At 40.3% G+C, this 19,238-nt stretch overlaps 1 protein-coding gene across 1 annotated transcript in view; it reads left to right on the forward strand.

Moving 5' to 3' along the window:
* IGF2BP3 (insulin like growth factor 2 mRNA binding protein 3) overlaps nucleotides 1-19,238 on the forward strand; it is a gene marked incomplete at its 3' end in the record, with an annotated part of 145,926 nt that overhangs the window by 95,614 nt on the left and 31,074 nt on the right. Inside the window, exons 4-5 of the mRNA XM_082632757.1 lie at nucleotides 14,180-14,231; nucleotides 14,328-14,391. Coding sequence (XP_082488883.1) covers nucleotides 14,180-14,231; nucleotides 14,328-14,391 — 116 coding nt within the window. The remainder of the gene's footprint in view (nucleotides 1-14,179; nucleotides 14,232-14,327; nucleotides 14,392-19,238) is intronic.

Below are 19,238 nucleotides of genomic sequence, written 5' to 3' on the forward strand. Positions count from 1 at the left end.
TCTACAGTTTTGTTGAACTATAGTCCACATATCAAACAGTTCATCTATTTGAAGTATACAAGTCAATGTTTTTTGGTATATTCAGGTATGTACAACTATCACCACACTTAATTTTAGGATATTTTCATCACCCCAAAAAGAAATCCTGTATCCTTTAGCTATCACCCCCTGTCTTCCCATCCCTCTTAGCCCTAAGTAATGTCTAAACTTTCTGTCTCTGTAGATCTGCCTGTTCTGGACAGTTTATAAAATGTAATCATTGTAGTCTTTGTGTCTGGTTTCTTTTAGTTAGCAAAATGTTTTCAGGGCTTCTTCGGCTGGTAGTATGCATCGATACTTCATTCCTTTTTATTGCTGAATAATATTCCATTGTATGGATATACCACATTTTGTTTATTCATTCATCTGTTGATGGATATTTGGGATTGTACTGTTTTGGCTATTGTGAGTGTTACTGCTATGAACATTTATGTACAGTTTTTTGGTGTGTGAACATAATGTTTTCATTTCTCTTGGGTATATACCTAGTAGTGGAATTGGTGAGACCGATGGTAACTCTGTTTAAGGTTTTGAGGAACTGCCAAACATTTTTCCAGAGTGGCTGTACCATTTTACACTTCTTACCAGTAGTATGTAAGACTTCTGGTTTTGCCACACCTTTTGTCGACACTTGCTATTATCTAACTTTTTGATAATAGCCACACTAGTGGGTGTAAAGTGATATTTCATTGTGGTTTTGGTTTGCATTTCCCTGACGACTAATGATGGATGTCAAGTGTCTTTGCATGTGATTTTGGGCCATTTGCATATCTTCTTTGGAGAAATGTCTAATCAGATCCTCTGCCTTTTTTTTTTTTTTTTTTTTTGCGGTACGCGGACATCTCACTGCCGTGGCCTCTGCCGTTGCGGAGCACAGGCTCCGGACGCGCAGGCTCAGCGGCCATGGCTCACGGGCCCAGCCACTCTGCGGCATGTGGGATCTTCCCGGACCAGGGCATGAACCCATGTCCCCTGCATCGGCAGGCGGACTCTCAACCACTGCGCCACCAGGGAAGCCCCTCTGCCAATTTTAAAATTGTGTTATTTGTCTTTATTATTGAGTTTTAAGAGTTCATTACATATTCTAGATACAAGTTCCTTATCAGATAAATGATTTGCATGGTAGCCTGCATGTAAACATGTAAATCCATCAGGTCACCTGTCCTAGTTTTTCTCCCAACTTCTATCAGTATTCATTGTATGTAGGTAATAATTATTAAAGATTTATTTATCAAAATGATCAGTGCACTTAGAGTGTTTTTGCACGTGTCTTTGCTTAAGGAAAATTAGTGAATTTGTTACAGGGTTCTGGTATTTTTATCTTTTTTTATTTTTTATTTTTGTTTGCATTGGGTCTTGGTTGCTGCACGCAGGCTCCCTCTAGTTGTGGCGAGCGGGGGCTACTCTTTGTTGTGGTTCACAGGTTTCTCATTGCGGTGGCTTCTCTTGTTGTGGAGCACGGGCTGTAGGCATGTGGGCTTCAGTAGTTGTGGCTCACGGGCTCTAGAGCGCAGGCTCAGCAGTTGTGGTGCATGAGCTTAGTTGCTCCACGGCATGTGGGATCTTCCCGGAGCAGGGCTTGAACCCATGTCCCCTGCATTGGCAGGCAGATTCTTAACCACTGTGCCACCAGGGAGCTCCCTTGATCTTTATATTTATCTGAGGTATCACGAATGAGTAGGGCCTTTTCATTTCACAGTAGAGGTTATAATAGAACAATTGTATAGAATGTGGTGGGAGGATAATTACTGAGATGACAGATGATGCACTGGTTGTGATATGAGTGAATTTGAATTTATGCTAAACTTTTGGTCATGATTTAAATTCTGACATACAGTGCGTGATTTTTTTTTTTTAATTTTAGAAAAACTGCTCGAAAAACTAAAATTTTTTTTTGGTCTGTAGAGTATAAAAAAATGAGAGAACATTTTTCTTAGAGCATAGTTGAAATACTGGGAAACTTAATCTTGGAAAAAATAAATCTGTTGAGATATAGTTTTATTTTACTCAGAAAGTCTTCCCTGTTCTCCGAAATTCAGAGAAGCAGCTTTTCTGTAAACCTGTCTTTGGTGTATTCAGAGATAATGACCTGGGTAGTGTCTGTTACATACTGAAGTTTTAATGAATGGCACAAATATTATACCTTTGCCCAAGGATTGTTAAAATTGTTGAGAAGTACTGATACTTTGAATTGGACTTAAAATCTCAGGCATGACTTCAATGAGTATGAAGAACTTTGATATTTTCTCTACTTATATATTAGCATATACAAGTAGGGAGTATATAATGAATCCCCCTGTGCCTGTCCACCAGCTTCTACATTTATCAATTTTCTTCCCTTCATGTTACTGTGAAGAGCTTTTGAAGAAGCATTTTCCATTCAAGATGGTGGCCTTCTGAGAAATGGATGGTGTGGTGTAATGAGCACTGGCTTTAGAGTTGTGGAGGATTCCAAATCCTGACTCCACATGTCCTTGCTCTCTGACTGGGCATGTGGCCTTTCCTCTTAGAATCTCAGTTTTTGAATCTTGAAAACAGGGTTGTTATCTACTTTTGACGGTTGTCTGGATGATTAAATGTGCTAATGTTATGTGAAGAATTGAAAGAATATTTGAAGGTTAGTTATTGTGTGTACATAGAGCTGCCAGTAACATGGGTTCTCTGTTGCCGTGTTGGATTTCCAAAGTTTGTAATTGTGTGCTAAGCCGTAGTCAAGATAGAGCACTGAGGTAGAGTCTAATTCCAATGTGGACAGATAAACAGTCTATTATAGTAAAGACAAGACCCAGAGTTAAGTACAAGGTGTTTACTGTGGAGGATGGGGAGTGTATTTGTTTCATGAAGCTGCCGTATTGAATTCCCACAAACTGGGAGGATTAAAACAACAGAAATGTGATCTCTCACAATTCTGGAGAGTAGCAGTCTGAAATCAAGGTGCTGGCGAACCTCTCTCCTAGCGCCTGGTGGTTGCCAGCAATCGTGGGTATTCCTTGGCTTGTAGTTGCATCATTCCAGTCTCTACCTAGGTGGTCATGTGGTGCTCCCCCTATGTGTCTGTGTGTCCAGTTTTTCCTCTTATTAAAAGGATGCCAGTCATTGGATTAGAGCCCATTCACAGGTACTGGTGGACATGAATTTTTAAAGGACACTCTTCAACCCAGTACAGGGATTTAACCAAGACTGGGAGTGATCAGGGATTGCATTCTAGAGGATAACAAGAACCAAAATGCCATTTTAAAGATGGTTATTAAGGAATTAGTTGGGATTAGATGAGAGATGAGGTTGGAGAGCAATACGTGATAATGGGTTTTTTTGGGTTTTTTAAAATAAATTTATTTATTTTATTTATTTATTATTTTTGGCTGTGTTGTGTCTCCGTTGTTGCACGTGGGCTTTCTCCAGTTGCAGCGAGCAGGGGCTACTCTCCGCTGCAGTGTGCGGGCCTCCCACTGTGGTGGCCTCTCCCGTTGCGGAGCACGGGCTCCAGGCATGCGGGCCTCTATAGTTGTGGCGCGCGGGCTTCAGTAGTTGTGGCGCGCAGGCTCCAGAGCGCAGGCTCAGCAGTTGTGGCACACGGGCCCAGTTGTTCCGCGACATGTGGGATCCTCCCGGACCAGGGCTCGAACCCATGTCCTCTGCATTGGCAGGCGGATTCTTAACCCCTGTGCCACCAGGGAAGCCCCGTGATAATGTTTTGAACCATATTAAATTGCCTGGATTTTTTTCCCCTAAGAGACATGGGGAAGTTCAAGGGTTTTAAATTTAAAATTCACATAGTGTAGTGGCTATGCTTGTTGTATTCATGTCTGAGTATGAATTTTGAAATAGCTTTTCTGTATTTGAGGAAATCACCAGGTTATGAATCTTCCAACCCATCTTAGAAATTGCTGCTCGAATTTTTAGCACCCCCTGCTACTAGGATGTGGAGAGTGGACCATGGTTTTGCTTCTGAAATACACCCATATAAGATTTCGATTCATTGAGCAATAACAAAGACGCGGAGTTGCCATGAGGACAGCAAGTACGTGGAGGTATGTTTTGAAGCGACCAAGTAGAAGCTGCAGAGTATACAGTTTCCAAACCAAGTATGTGCTGGGAGTGGTGAATTGTAGACAGGACTCTGGGAATCTCTGCAGTAGAAAAAGGAAGCAGGGAGGAGTAGTTCGAAGATCAGAAAATTGAGGATCCCCTCCCCGCCCCACCCCCCCGCCCCGGACCCCCAGGATCTTTTAAAACCCCGAGGTATACTTGGTTGGTGACTAAATAGAGCCTCTAAGAGGTGAGCTTGCTATTTTATAGAAATGATTTCCTGGAAAGTTTGCAGTTTGCTCAGTTGTCTTCCTCTAAGTATAACTTCTCCTTATTTATTGATGGACCTTTGTTACTTATGAAAACCTTTACAATTACTTGAGCATGTCTACTTCCAGTCCCAGTTTATCAGTAATAGGTGCTATTCCAAGTTGGTGCTCAGATCTTTTCTGAACAGCATGAAGCAGGATCATGTTACAGTCTGAGGCATGGGATCTGGATGAAAAGCTTGTGCAGTAGAATTTGGTGCCAAAAGCAATACTCACGGGCTTAATTAGCAGTTTTTAAATATAGCAAATACATGGCTGGGCTCCAAGTAAAGCCTTGATTTTGAACACACACGACCAGATACTGAGAGCAATGGGTGTGAGGACACCCTGGTGGATCCCCCTGCCCCACCTGACCAATGCATTTCAGAGTGGAGAAATGTCGAGGACATTTGTATGGGCTGCTTTTGTCACTAGTTTGACAACGCTCTGATGACTTGTCCACACCACTGTTCAAAAGCAACTAAACTTATGACATGCATGTCTGTCACTGGCAACACGTAGCAGTGGAGGGAAGGGATTCCACTTGACTTTGGTCCCCAGGCCATTCTCTTCTAGCACCCTGACCTTGTCTTAGCACTGCTGGGTCAGGGCTGCTACAGTGGGCTGGTGTGGTTAGAATCTTTCCTTCCTCTGCCCAGTCCCCAAATCGTTCATGCGTTTGGCTTTGCCATTTGTTCAATTGAACCAAAAATATGTGCCATTTTGAAGATAGTTATTAAGGAATTAACCAATTTTTGGTTTAATTGTTACTCCAGCACTGTCCAGTGAGAGCCTTAAGAATAGGAGAGGGGAACACTCATTTCTTTTATTTATTTTTTTGGCCGTACCACGCAGCGTGCGGGATCTTAGTTCCTCAACCAAGGATCAAACCGTGCCCCCTGCAGTGGAAGCGTGGAGTCCCAACTGCTGGACCACCAGGGAATTCCCAACACTCATTTCTTGGCATTACCTTTTTGGAAAACAATGTAAAGACCAATATAATCCAATTTAATGATCTCATTTTTTTTTCCTGATTGCAAAATTACATGGTCATTGTAGAAAATTTAGAAAGTCACAAGGAAAGAAGAAAAAACCTTTCTCCCAACGGTTACACTGTAATGTTAGACTCTCAGTTCAGTCTAGTATGATAGGCGCTTTTCTACAAGGTTGGCTCATGTCTAAGTTTATATCCTGTCATGTCTTAAACATTTTCTTCTTTATTGGAAGTTTGAGCTATAATTGACATACCATAAAATTCACCTCTTTGAAGCACACAGTTCAGTGGTTTTTAGTGCATTCACAAGGTTAGGAGTCACCACTAATTCTGGAACACTTGTATTATCCCAAAGAGTAAACTCACAGCATTAACAGTTACTGCCCTTCCCCGCTTCCACCCTCATCCCAGCCGCTGGCAACCATTAATCTTCCTGTCTCTATGGATTCACCTATTGTGGATATTTCATGTAAATGAAATTATACAATACGTGGCCTCCTTCACTTAGCATAATATTCTCAAGGTGCATCTATGTTGTAGTATGTACTTCATTTCTTTTTATGGCTTGATAATATTCCAGTGTATGAGTGTACCACGTATTGTTTACCCATTCATCAGTTCCAGGTATTTTATTATAAGGCCCCTTGGAGCCCAGTAGAATAACTGCTGCACATCTGAAGGACTAGTTCTTACGGGCAAATATTTTTATCAGTGTTTAGTTTGGAACCAGCCCCTTTCTTTCTTTTTCTTCTCCAGACACTGTTGTCTTTTATTGTTAACTAAGCTTTAATGGGGGCAGTGGGATTGGTCCGCTACCACTTTTGGAGGCCACTACAGTTTTGGATATTTTTCACCTCATTTAGATAAGTCACTTCTCTTTTTCCCCCCCACAGGGATTCTGAAAAGTTTTAGTTTACTCATCCCCACGAAATAAGAAAAAAAAATTTTTTTTCTTTTTCTTTAAACGTAAAATACACCATGTACTGTATTCCTACAGGAGAGGCCTTCCTTTTTTTTTTTTTTTTTTTTTTTTTTTGGTGTGTGGTATGCGGGCCTCTCACTGTTGTGGCCTCTCCCGTTGCAGAGCACAGGCTCCGGACGCGCAGGCCCAGCGGCCATGGCTCACGGGCCCAGCCGCTCCGCGGCATATGGGATCCTCCCAGACCGGGGCACGAACCCGTATCCCCTGCATCGGCAGGCGGACTCCCAACCACTGCGCCACCAGGGAGGCCCAGGCCTTCCATTTTGAACAGACAAAATGGGAACCTAATTCTCTGCTTACAGTTTTACATTCTTGTTGCTTGGAAAATTTTTCTACTGGCTAGTTTCTCGTTTCATATACCCCAAACCTGGTTTCTCCTCCACTTACTACATAGGTCTAAGGAAGGGGGCTGTAGGTGCGTTTGTGATCCACATGATCCACACCCTCTAGCCCTGCACACTTGGGGTCAGATGTCTGGTGAGGTGGCATAGGGTGGTAGGAGTTTTTCTGGAAGCTAGCAATTTTAATTTAACCATAAGCTATATGATTGTGAATCTTAGGCTGTTCTGTTAGTCTCAAACTCAGTGTCTGTCCAGCCAGCTCCCTCTAACTGGATCCCCCAAGTGCTTGCTTCTATTCCAGCACACTCCACGAGGGGATATGTGACAGAGGTGAATTCCAGGTGGAAATAGACAGTGGTCTGTTGTGTTTATTTTAATCACCATATATATTCCTTTTGCAAGTTTAAGAAAAATTAACTGTATGATCTATTGCCAGGGTCCTTCCTAGGGCCTAGAGGGCGTTCATGCAAGCAAGCACTTGGAAGCTTAAGGAAATTACTGGGAAATTGGACTTCTGATACTTATCTTAATGAGGATGGAGGCAGAGATTGAGGGAAAGAGAAGATATGGGCAACTTTTTATTCCAGCGTGCTATTTTTACCTTGGGTTGAAAAAGATAGATAAGTCACTTCTTAATTAGTGCCTTTACCCAGAGTTGGAATCATCCTCAGGCTTTTGAACTCGTGTCTTCCCCCTTTCCTCTAGTAATTTGTAGCTGTTGGAAGTGGTAACCCCTGCCACATTTTATTTATCCACTTGGATTGCTTCTATCTTTTGGTGATTGTGAATAATGTTGCTATGAACATAGGTGTACAAATATATCTGAGTCCCTGCTTGCAGTTCTTCTGGGTAGGTACCCAGAAGTGGAATTGTTGGATCATATGGTAATTCTATTTATTATTATTATTTTTTGAGGAACTGCCATACTGTTTTCCATAGAGGCTGCGCTATATTACATTCCTCCCAGCAATGTATGAAAGTTCTAATTTTTCTACATCCTTGCCAAGACATTATATTTTCATTGTTGTTTTTTAAATTATAGCCATTCTAGTGGGTATGAAGTGGTATCTTATTGTGATTTTGATTTTCATTTCCTTAATGACTTATGGTTTTAAGCATCTTTTCTTTCTTTTTTTTAAAAATTAATTAATTTATTTTTGGCTGCGTTGGGTCTTTGTTGCTGCGCACGGGCTTTCTCTAGTTGTGGCGAGCAGGGGCTACTCTTCGTTGCTGTGCGTGGGCTTCTCATGGCGGTGGCTTCTCTTGTTATGGAGCACGGGCTCTAGACGCGCGGGCTTCAGTAGTTGTGGCGTGCGGGCTCCAGAGCACAGGCTCAGTAGTTGTGGCGCATGAGCTTAGTTGCTCTGTGGCATGTGGGATCTTCCTGGACCAGGGCTCAAACCCACGTCCTCTGCATTGGCAGGCGGATTCTTAACCACTGCGCCACCAGGGAAGTCCCTAAGCATTTTTTCATGTGACACACATACTTCTAAAAATGTGGAGAACCCACCAAACTGACAGTGGTTTCTTTTAGCACTTGGTGGAGTAACTGGTTGGGAAGTTATTACCTAGTCAAAAAGGACCCTAACTCTGCGTTATTTAGAGTGGTTTTTTTTTTTGTTTGTTTGTTTTTTGGCGGTACGCGGGCCTCTCACTGTTGTGGCCTCTCCCGTTGCGGAGCAACAGGCTCCGGACGCGCAGGCTCAGCGGCCATGGCTCACGGGCCCAGCCGCTCCGCGGCATGTGGGATCTTCCCGGACCGGGGCACGAACCCGCGTCCCCTGCATCGGCAGGCGGACTCTCAACCACTGCGCCACCAGGGAAGCCCTGTTTTGTTTTTTTTTAACCAGTATTTCTGTTAGTAAGATATAGAACAAGTTAATGCTGGTTAATATCTTCATCTGATTGAGGAACATAAAAATAAACTGTTGAGCACTTGGAACATGGGTGGGGAAGTTTATTGACCCTGGGAGTTGATAAAGTTCTTTGCGTACCAAAGGATGATTTTGATCTTGCAGCAAAGTAAGGGTTAAATTGCTTTCAGTCTGTACCATTATATTTTATTCTAATTGTGTGGGGGAAGTGCGGTAGCTTACTTGACCAAGTGGTTAAGAGTGTGAGCTCTGGAATCTGACAGCTGGGGTTTAAATCATTTCTCCATCACTTAACTATCTATCCAAGTTGAAATACTGTTTAACTTCTCCATGTCATAACTTACCCATCTATAAAATAGGATGTTACTTCATGGGATTTGTGTGGATTAACTGAGTTAAAACAGATTAAACATTTGGGACAGTGCTGCTACTAGAAAGCACTCAAATGTTATCACTCATAATTTATTACTAAAAAAGGCCAGTATTGTTGGAGAGGAGTGCCATTAGATGATGGGCAGGTCACAGGGGGCCTTCAGGGCACTCATTAGGGACTTTGCTTTTTGGTTTTTTTTTTTTGGCCGCGCCATGTGGCATGTGGGATCCTAGTTCCCGGACCAGGGATCGAACCTGCAGGGATCTTAACCACTGGACCACCAGGGAGGTCATCTTTAGGGACTTTGGATCCTATCCCAAATATAAAGGGAAGTTCTTAGAGTTTACAGTAGGGTATGAGTTGATTAGCTCAGCTTTTAAAAATCCGTCTAGCCCAATACTATGCAATAGAAAGCTAATTCAGGCTTTCTATTGGATAATTTAAATTTTTCTAGAAGCCATGTTAAAAAAGCAAGAGAGAAAACAAGTGAAAATTAATTTGGATAGTATTTTATTTAATGCAGTATATCTAAGATATTACAATTTTAATGTGTGATCAGTATTTCTAAAATTGAGATTTTATATTTTTTGTACTAAGTATTCAAAGTCTGCAGTTTGTTTTACACTTAAGCACATCTCAGTTGTGGATCAGCCACATTTAAAGTGCGTAATAGCCACATGTAGCCAGTGGCTGTGACCCTGGACGATGCCGGTCTGTTATGAGAACAATTAGAAACAAAATGAATATGGGAGACAACTTAGGAGCACGTTGCCATAGTCCAGAGAGAGATGCTGGAGGCTTGGTCTAGGGTGGTGGCAGAAGAGAAAGCAGCTGGGAGGCCCAGAGCAATAGGTAGGACGTAGAATATGTAGGTGGACTTTTATTGATAAGCTTGAGGGAGATGCAGGTGCAGTTAACAAGGTTGAATGCAACGTTCCTGGTGTACATAACTGTACATGGTCTTAGAGTAAAACACAGTAGCAGAGGAGAAAGAGACTCACTATTGGGCTTGGGCACAGGTGTCAGGTCTCAAGCATTGCCTGAATAGGGTCCCTTCTGGTGTTCATCTGTCTCTGTGACTTTGAGGTCTGTGTGAGTGGATGGTAGCTTGGACTGTTCTCTCTCTTGGTCGCTCTGATCACATGATTTTATGGAATCCTAAATTATAGTCTCCCCATGTTAGAGGATGTAACTTGTGAAAGTTGAGGATGACTAGAAAGTTGTGAGGTCTGGAAAGTCTGTGTGTTACACTGGAGGCTGAGATTCCCTGGGTGGTTTTTTTTTTTCTCTTTTCCTTTTTTTTGGTCGTGCTGTGCGGCTTGTGGGATTTTTGTTCCCCAACCAGGAACTAAACCCAGGCCCCGGCAGTGGAAGTGTGGAGTCCTAATCACTGGACTGCCAGGGAATTCCCTCCCTCTGGGTTTTATCGGTGATGAAGATGATGTGCAACATGGCTTGTGAGGTTGTCAGGGATCTGGTGTGTGTATGTTGACCTCCTTGAGTTGAAAGTCCTTTTCAGAGGGAATGGTTTGAATGTTATCCAATTATAATGGTAACATTGTATAAAAATCTACATTAAGGCAGATATTTCTAAAAACTGCCTTGTATTTGAAATTTGTACCGTTATTTATTAGAAATGCTGTTGGGATGTGCAATATAGAACTGTTCTTTGTTTATTAATGTAGCTGGTCTTCTATAGATAGGTGTAAAAGAACAAAGTTCCCGGGATGATTTTATCCGTATCTGGCAACACCTGGTTCCTGTTTCTGTATAATGTGTTGAGCTGTATTTGAAGGAAGCTCCCTTCATCTCCGATGGCTTTTCTCCTGCTCCTGCTGAAATGAGGAATAGGCAGAATGACTTCTTTCTTGTAACCCCTCCTCAAAGTCTGAGTCTGGTTTTGGTGTTCAGGAGGTCATTGGTCTGTGTGTATCTGTGTGCGTGTGCGTGAGTGAAAGGTGTGCTGGGGCAAGAGAGTGTTAAATATCCTGCTTTTAATTTTAATTTTACTGGTTTTTAGAATGCTTGTGACTTTCCACGTCTACATCTTTTTTATATGAATTTGTGATAAATTCCTACTTGTTTATGTCGCTATGGACTTTTTTTTTTTTTTTTTTTTGCGGTACGCAGGCCTCTCACTGTTGTGGCCTCTCCCGTTGTGGAGCACAGGCTCTGGATGCGCAGGCTCAGCGGCCATGGCTCACGGGCCCAGCCGCTCCACGGCATGTGGGATCTTCCTGGACCAGGGCACGAACCCGTGTCCCCTGCATCGGCAGGCAGACTCTCAACCACTGCGCCTCCAGGGAAGCCCACTATGGACTTTTAAATGAACCTGGAATTTGTTTCCTTTGCTCTTAGGACCAGAACTATTCTGTGGCTTCTTTTTAACCCCTCTCTTACCTTTTTTTGTTCCTCAGTGTTTGGCTCTCAGGTCACTAAGACATGGTCCCTTCCCTTACGAAGTTTAGAAGCAAGTGCAGCCCTGTGTGGAGAAGCCACACTGAAGGGGGCGCCTGGACTGTAATGACCAACACTGTCCCATCATCTTCAACACATGTGTCCAATAAGGAGGATTGGAGCCTATGATCATACACATATAAATTATCTGGAGTATGGAAGCCAGTATAACTGTGAACAATAAGTTACTTGTGACACACCTGACAAATAATCACATCACTGTGGTTAATAATCACTAGTCTAGTGGGAGAATAAAGATCGGTGAAGATATTATAAAATGACATTGCTTTCATCTTGAGGATTAGGTCAGCTAAGGTGCTGTGGAAATGGGGATGCTAATTTACATACAGTAAAATTACCATTTTTAGTGTATAGGACTGTAGTTTCTAATTTCTAGAGATTTTACACATGGGACAGTTGACAACCAATAGCATTTATTATTACTTAGAATGTTTAACTCTTACAAGCAATTTTGTTTTGAACATACTAAACTTTATATATAATATATGCAGTGAAAAATTTGATGGACATTTCCTCAGTTTTTTTCAAGTTAAAAATTTACTTGTATTAATTGTGTCTGTGTGTATATATATATTCACATATAAATATGTGTCTATTTGTGTGTATACATATATCAATGTATATATAATTCATATATCACTTTGCCAGTGGGCCTTCTAGAGGCATTAGTTTCATTAGCATTATTGTAGGTTTAGTCAACATTGTTTATGAATCATGGGTATTTAACTTTTGTAGTGTTTTCTCTGTAGTAGTAAAAGTTAATGTAGTGTAAGGTAAGCTACGTGGAGACTAACCTATTTAGTGAACCAATTGCTTTTAGGAAGAATTAAGAATGATGTTTATTTAAATTAACATCTATTAAATTGGCACTTACCCCATACTTCCTACATGCCTCCTCCACCACCTCTAGCTGCCTCCGTACCCCTGCCCCTCAAGGTACCCAAATTTCATAAAGCTCTACTATTGGAGTGGCTTTCATTTAAAAGCTAAATTTTAAATGGTAGATGTACCTTTTCTGCTGCTTTAATTATTTAAATTGGAATGAATACATTGTTAGAATTTTTTAATTTACACAAAAAACATTTATTGGTATTAAGATTTTTTTTTTTTTAGTTTTAAAAATATAAGTAGATTGCTGTTTAAATTTTTTTAAAGGCACTACATGTTACGTACTATCTATTGCATGGCATTGTGAAAGGTTTCCTATTTTTTGGCCTTTATAAATTAGGTCTCTTAATAACATTACATGCACGGCAGACTTACCTCTAAAACAGGTGAGCACTGTTATAAAGAGTACTGTTCCTAATAAGCTATACTAGTATTTCCTCCTGAGAATGTTTCACTTCATTTGTGAACTATTTGAATGTCTTTTTCTGCCTGTATATTTTAGGTGCTGGGGCTAGTACAGTGAACAGAAACTTCCTGTTCATGCTGAGCATGCATTCTAATGGTTGAGACAGACAAATGAAATTTTATGTAGTCAGTTAAGTGTTCTGAATTAAAAGTAAAAAATTAAGCTTTATGATTTAAGCAGTAGCTGTAATTTGAGACAAAGATCAGTGTGCTTCTAGACCTCACCCACAGGAAATTCCCTATGTCAGAACTTACCTATGAAAATACTAACCATTCCATTCACAAATAGGTGTTAACCTTATTTCAAATGGAAAAAAAATAAATAAAAAGTTCATCTCCAGACAAACCTTGCTATAGATTTCAGTCTGGACTCAGCAGACAAAATAAAAGCCTGAAAGTTACCACATAGGATAAACATTGCTTTAGAAGAATTTGCTTAAAGTTTAGTAGGAAATTACCATAAAAACTTATTTAGTGAGTTTCTTAATGGTTCACTGTGTCCTGGGGGCCAGAAAACATTCTCAAGGGACTGTCCTTCAAATTTTGCAATTAAATTGATGAGTAAATGGTTCACTATAAATTAATAGAAGTTTATTTTGTTTTACTTTTCAAGAAAAACCTGCTACAGTTCTTGGAAGCGAATGATAGTTGAATTTGGTTTATACGGATGAGATGTACACCTGCAGTTTATACTATAATAAAATTCAGTTGCTGTTTTAACAGGCTTTCATTAGAATAACATGCATGTGCAATAATGCAGCTACGGGAACGATAGACAGTTTCCAACTTTACTTTTTCCAACTCAGTGTAGGCTTAGAAGACTGACAGCACAGACTCACTTCTTTTTATACTTTCTACTGTCCCAAGAATTGATAAACCACTTAGATTAGTCTTTAGTTCAAGACTCCAGGCAGAATATCTTTCTTCATTTTGCTAGCCTGCCTTGAGAGTAGTCTGTTCTGATACATCTGTTCCAGCTGTAAAAGGAAGTTCTTTGAAAAGGAATATCTTAAAGATAAAACTTAACGTGGGCCCTTGTCTTGTGACTTGCTATACAAGGAGGAAGTGTGATGATGTGTTGGTGGTGTGTGTATGGGAATTACATGCTTCTTTGTCCTCCAGCCTCAGGGACCAGCAGCTGTAGCTTTGAATATTTTGCTGTGCCCCTGTACTTCTTGGTTAAATCAGCTCGAAGTCAGGGGCCTCGGGAGAGGCAGAAGAGAAAAACCCACCGTATGCTCCCTATGGGGCCCTTCCCTCACTTCTGTAGGCCCAAACCCCAGTTATTTTTTTGGGGGCGGGGGACTCATTTCCATCACAATTACTTTGTGATTTTAAAACCTATTCCTGCCCTTGTTAATAACGTGGGAAATTGAAAATTTGTAATTTTCTCTCCCCCTCCTGATAGGTGCTGGATAGTTTACTAGTCCAGTATGGAGTGGTGGAAAGCTGTGAGCAAGGTACATGTCTTCTCAATTGCTTTCAAATTTGTAAAAGGAAGAAAGAAGAAAGAAAACTAACCTTTTTTTTCCTCTTCATTTTTTTTCTTCCTCTAGTGAACACTGACTCGGAAACTGCAGTCGTTAATGTAACCTATTCCAGTAAGGAGCAAGCTAGACAGTAAGCAGTTTGAAACTTTTAATCTCTGTGTATGACTAGGTTAAATATAGTACTTATATTTTGGGCTGGTGGGTAGCAGACATAAACTTTATTTTGCAAAGTTTGACCTTGCAATTCTTTTTAAGTTTGAATGTCTAATAAGAACCTACATTGGTTAAAGTTTTTATTACATTTTCAGTATATCTTTAATGCCAAGAATATAGTGATACAGTATGAAGCTGAATTGCATCCTGTTTGCAAAAAGCTCTGGGCCTGGGTATCATTGCTAAATTACATTAAATACTTTTTTCCTTATTATTGGTTATGATAACATACATTGTTGCTGTTTTGCCCAAAGCTGGTAAGTTTATCATGGGTTAAACTAACAACAGTGTTAAATGTTAAGTTTTCTTGTTCGCTGATTTTTCTGATTACTATTGTCATTTAGGAGTGTGCAGAAGTGGGGTTAATGTAATTTGGTGGAAAAAAATATATTCCGACGCAATAGGCAAAGTTTCACAGATCAAAAAAATCTTCCCTAGGAAAAGATAATTCTGTAGGCTTGGGAATAATCTAATGAACTGATTGACCACTAGTGAGAGGAAATGAGGATCCCACAAATACTGCTTTTGACTGATATGCTCAGAACACAGACATGGAGGGATGGCATGCAAGGTGCCCAGCAGTGCTGAGTGTCAGCAGACCATGGGAATTTTGACCACCGCCAGCTAAAGTGCAGACAGGAACAGACTGTGCTGTGTGGGAAAAGAAGGACCATGCTGGCTGACCCTGAGCCCTAAAGGGGAAAGGCGAAACCAGCAGCAAGAGTGGGAATAGAACCAGGTTACCAAAGGCAGTACCCACGCATGGAGGGACTATGAAAAGAAAGATGGGGGTGGGAAAGAGATGGAAATTTGCATAACACAAGTGGAACTTTATTTTTTAAATTGGTAATATTCACATGGTTCAGAATTTTAAAGGTCTAAAGATGTATGTAGTGCAAATCTTCCTCCCAGCGTTGTTCCCCACCTACCTTGTTCCCTTCCTTGTAGATAACCATATGGAAGAACAGTACGTGTGTGTATTCTTCCTCCTTTTTACCCAGATGATACCATAACATTTGAGTGTTTGATACATGTAAATATATCTCTTACAGTTGCATAGAATTTGATTGTATGGATATGGAATGACTTATTCCCAAATTGGATTTTTATTAGTTCTCTTGCAGTTGTGAACAGTGATGTATTGAATCCCTTTTGCAGTCATTTTGCAAGTGTGCGAGTATAGCCATAGGTTAAATTCCTAGAAGTAGATTTGCTGAGTCAAGATGGATGTGCATTTTTAAAATGTTGTTGGATATTGATGAGTTATCCTTCCTAAAGCTTGAACTCGTTTAAATTCCCGTCAGCACTGTGAGAGAGTCCATTTCTCCTTAATTCTCCCTAACACAGGGCTTTATCAAACTTTGCCTATCAAGTGGGTGAGAAGTAGTATCTAATTATGTTAATTTCACTTTTCTTTCTCAGGAGCAAGACTTGAGATTCACTTTTAATATTTTAATATGAGACTCTTAATATATTTTTTTAAATTTTTAAAAATTGAAGTATAGTTGATTTACAATGTTGTACCACTTCTGCTGTACATCAGTGACTCAGTTTTACATATCTCTACATTCTTTTTTTAATATTCTTTTCCATTATGGTTTATCCCAGGAGATTGGATGTAGTTCCCTGTGCTATACAGTAGGACCTTGTTGTTTATCCATTCTAAATGTAATAACTTACATCTACCAACCCCAAATTCCCAGTTCATCCCTCTCCCTCCCCCCGACCCCCCTTGGCAACCACAAGTCTGATCTCCATGTCTGTGGAGGCTCTTAATATATCTTAAAATACTCATTTTTTCCTTCTGTTTATATCGTTCATTTATTTTAAAAATGTTAACAGTTTATGTGAAGACATTATAGAAGTTGTGGTATATGTTGTAAAACAAACTGATTTCTTACAAACTTTATTCTTCAATCATGATATAAGAGGAATAACAAGAAAAGTTCACATTTTTTACCCGAAGTAGATTGGGGGTAAAAGTGAGCAGTGAGAACACAGGGGCTCCATTCATTTACATGTGTTAGTCTTTACAAAGACTGTAATAAATATTACTTGGTAGAGCCAACTCTCTGTTAGATGGGAGATAAGGGACAGCATGATAAACCCAAGGATATTTGGAGATTGTCAGAGGCCTGTCCCAGGTGTGTTATTTGACAGTTTATGTGAGGCTAGCTGGGTAGAGGGGAGGTGTCTCATTTAGCAGTTACACAGCTGTACGGGAGAGCGCATGTTGGAGACATACCCACATAGCTTTGCAGATGTTTGGAGTGAGCCTTCGTGCGGACTGGCTGACATTTAGCACCCACAACCCCCTGTAAAAATTCCGAAGCATTAAGAGTACAGGCATGGGAAGGGTAGACTGCTAGCCAAGGCAGAAAGACTGCTGAAGGTACTCTCAGCATGACAGCAAGCTGAATGTGGAGACATTTTAATTCTAAAAGCACTTCGCAGTGATTGTTAGAGATTGTCAGGATCCTGTTGATCACAAGGAGGGATGAAAAGACTGTTAGGAGTTTGTAGTTTAGGCAGTTCTATAATCTAAACAAATAAACTGGGCATTTCAGTGAATGAAAAATCATCATGTCCTTCATTCTAGTAGTCAGCCCATTAACATTTATTGAGTACCAATTATTGACCAAAAGTTGCCAGTGAATAAAGGCAAAGTCTCTGTCCTCAAGGATGTGCCTTCCAGTGCTGGAAAAGTATTTGGAGAGGGATTACCTGATTTAGTTCCTGTCCAAGTTGAGTTTCCTTCTAGGAATACTGGGTTTTCTCCCTCTCAAGAATTCCAAAGATCAAAGAGAATTATTAGAAAATAAGTGAGTATTCAGAGAAAGTTAATAGATTTAAAGAATGGACAGATCAATTTTGATTACAATGTTATGAAAACTATTAGTTTTCTAGTACGTTTTTTAAAAAGATGTGAAGTGCATTCTCATTCTTTGAGGAGAACTAATTTTATTTGAGAAGCATTCGATGTAGTGGAGAAAGCATGGACCCTGAAGTCAGGCAGCTCTGACTGTAATCTTGACCTCTCTGAGCTTCAGTTTTTCAGCTACAAGATGAGGGCTGACAAGAAACTAATATATTCATGCATATATGCTCATATTTATAGACAGTGTTCTTATCAAATATAAATTTGATAATTTACAGTAAATAATAATTTACTGTAAATAATAATTCTTGTTCAACCCACTGCTTCTGGGCACCTGAAGAACAGCTAGATTTGGCTTGAGCTGGGGATGGCCGGTCCGTCCAGGCCTTGCTCTGCTGAACCCTGAGAGCTTGTTCTCTGAGCTCCAGCAAGACTGTGGCCTGAACTAACCTGGCATGGTTTCTTCTTGCCTTTTCCATTGCAGCTATCCAGAGCTCACTTCTTCAGGTGTTAAGGGCTGAGGTGACATTCTCAGCTGACTTCTTTTTTTCTGTAGCATCTGTTACGTGGCCATCTCTGTAACTGGGATGTGCTTGTGCAGGAGTGAGTAGAGTGTGGACACGAAGAGGATACATTCCAGAGTCCAATTCCATGGAATGGACTTCCTGTTGCCACTTCTCTAGCTGTGGCTCTGGTCAAGTTAAACTGTCTTAATTCAACCCTATGTGTAAAATGGGAAGGTGGTAAGAGTTCCTAAGTTAGCAACTATTACACATGTTCCCAACATTTTTCACTGCTGTTGATAACACCCCGTTATTGTACAGGATACTTCATTTCAGATGACTGGCCACTGACCCTCAGGAGTTAGGGACCTAGTTCAAAAGCCTCTTTTTAAGCTCTATGAATGACACTTTTAAGAGGATTCTTCAATAAGGCTATGTCTCTAAGAATTTAACATGGAAATTCCTGCCACCTTGTGGCTAAGAAAAAATCAAAAGTTAACAGTGCCAATATTACTAGGAAATGCATGCATTTGCTTTAACCTCAAGCCTCAAATTACTAATTTACTAAAATAATACATGAGTAAAAATAATGAAAACTTAAAAAATAAATTATTAAAACCAGGAGTATGGGGCTTCCCTGGTGGTGCAGTGGTTAAGAATCCACCTGCCAATACAGGGGACACGGGTTCGAGCCCTGGTCTGGGACGATCCCACATGCTGCAGAGCAACTAAGCCCGTGCGCCACAACTACTGAGCCTGCGCTCTAGAGCCCGCGAGCCACAACTACTGAAGCCCGCGTGCCTAGAGCCCGTGCTCCGCCATGAGAGAGACCACAACGAAGAGTAGCCCCTGCTCTCTACAACTAGAGAAAGCCTGTGTACAGCAATGAAGACCCAACGCAGCCAAACATAAATAAATAAATTTTAAAAAATAAATTAAAAATATGAATTTAAAAAAAGATCAAAGAACTTTATTAAAAAACAAAAAAACAGGAGTATGTATTTAGTATTTCTTGTTCCTGGAAGCAAGAGAGACTTGGGTCTCTGGAATACCTATTCCTTCCATCTTCCAGGGATGCTCAGATAACAAAGACAGTATTCATTGGAAGATTTGTAATGGGTGACAAATAACCCTTCAGAATTTGTAGGTATTTAGTTCTCTTTTTTTAGGGTTCTTTTTTCTTTTCTTTTTTTGTAGTTGGGGCTGTTTATTATCTGAGGAGCTTTTTCTAAAGATAAATTTGGCATTTTATTTTATTTTTTATTTTTTAAAATTGACGTGTAGTTGATATAACAATGCTGTGTTAATTTCTGCTGTACAGCAAAGTGACTCAGTTTTATATATATATATATTCTTTTTTATATTCTTTTCCATTATAGTTTA

Source organism: Mesoplodon mirus, assembly GCF_964341445.2.
Source record: "Mesoplodon mirus genome assembly, chromosome: 9".
In the NCBI taxonomy this organism is placed as follows: Eukaryota; Metazoa; Chordata; class Mammalia; order Artiodactyla; family Ziphiidae; genus Mesoplodon; species Mesoplodon mirus.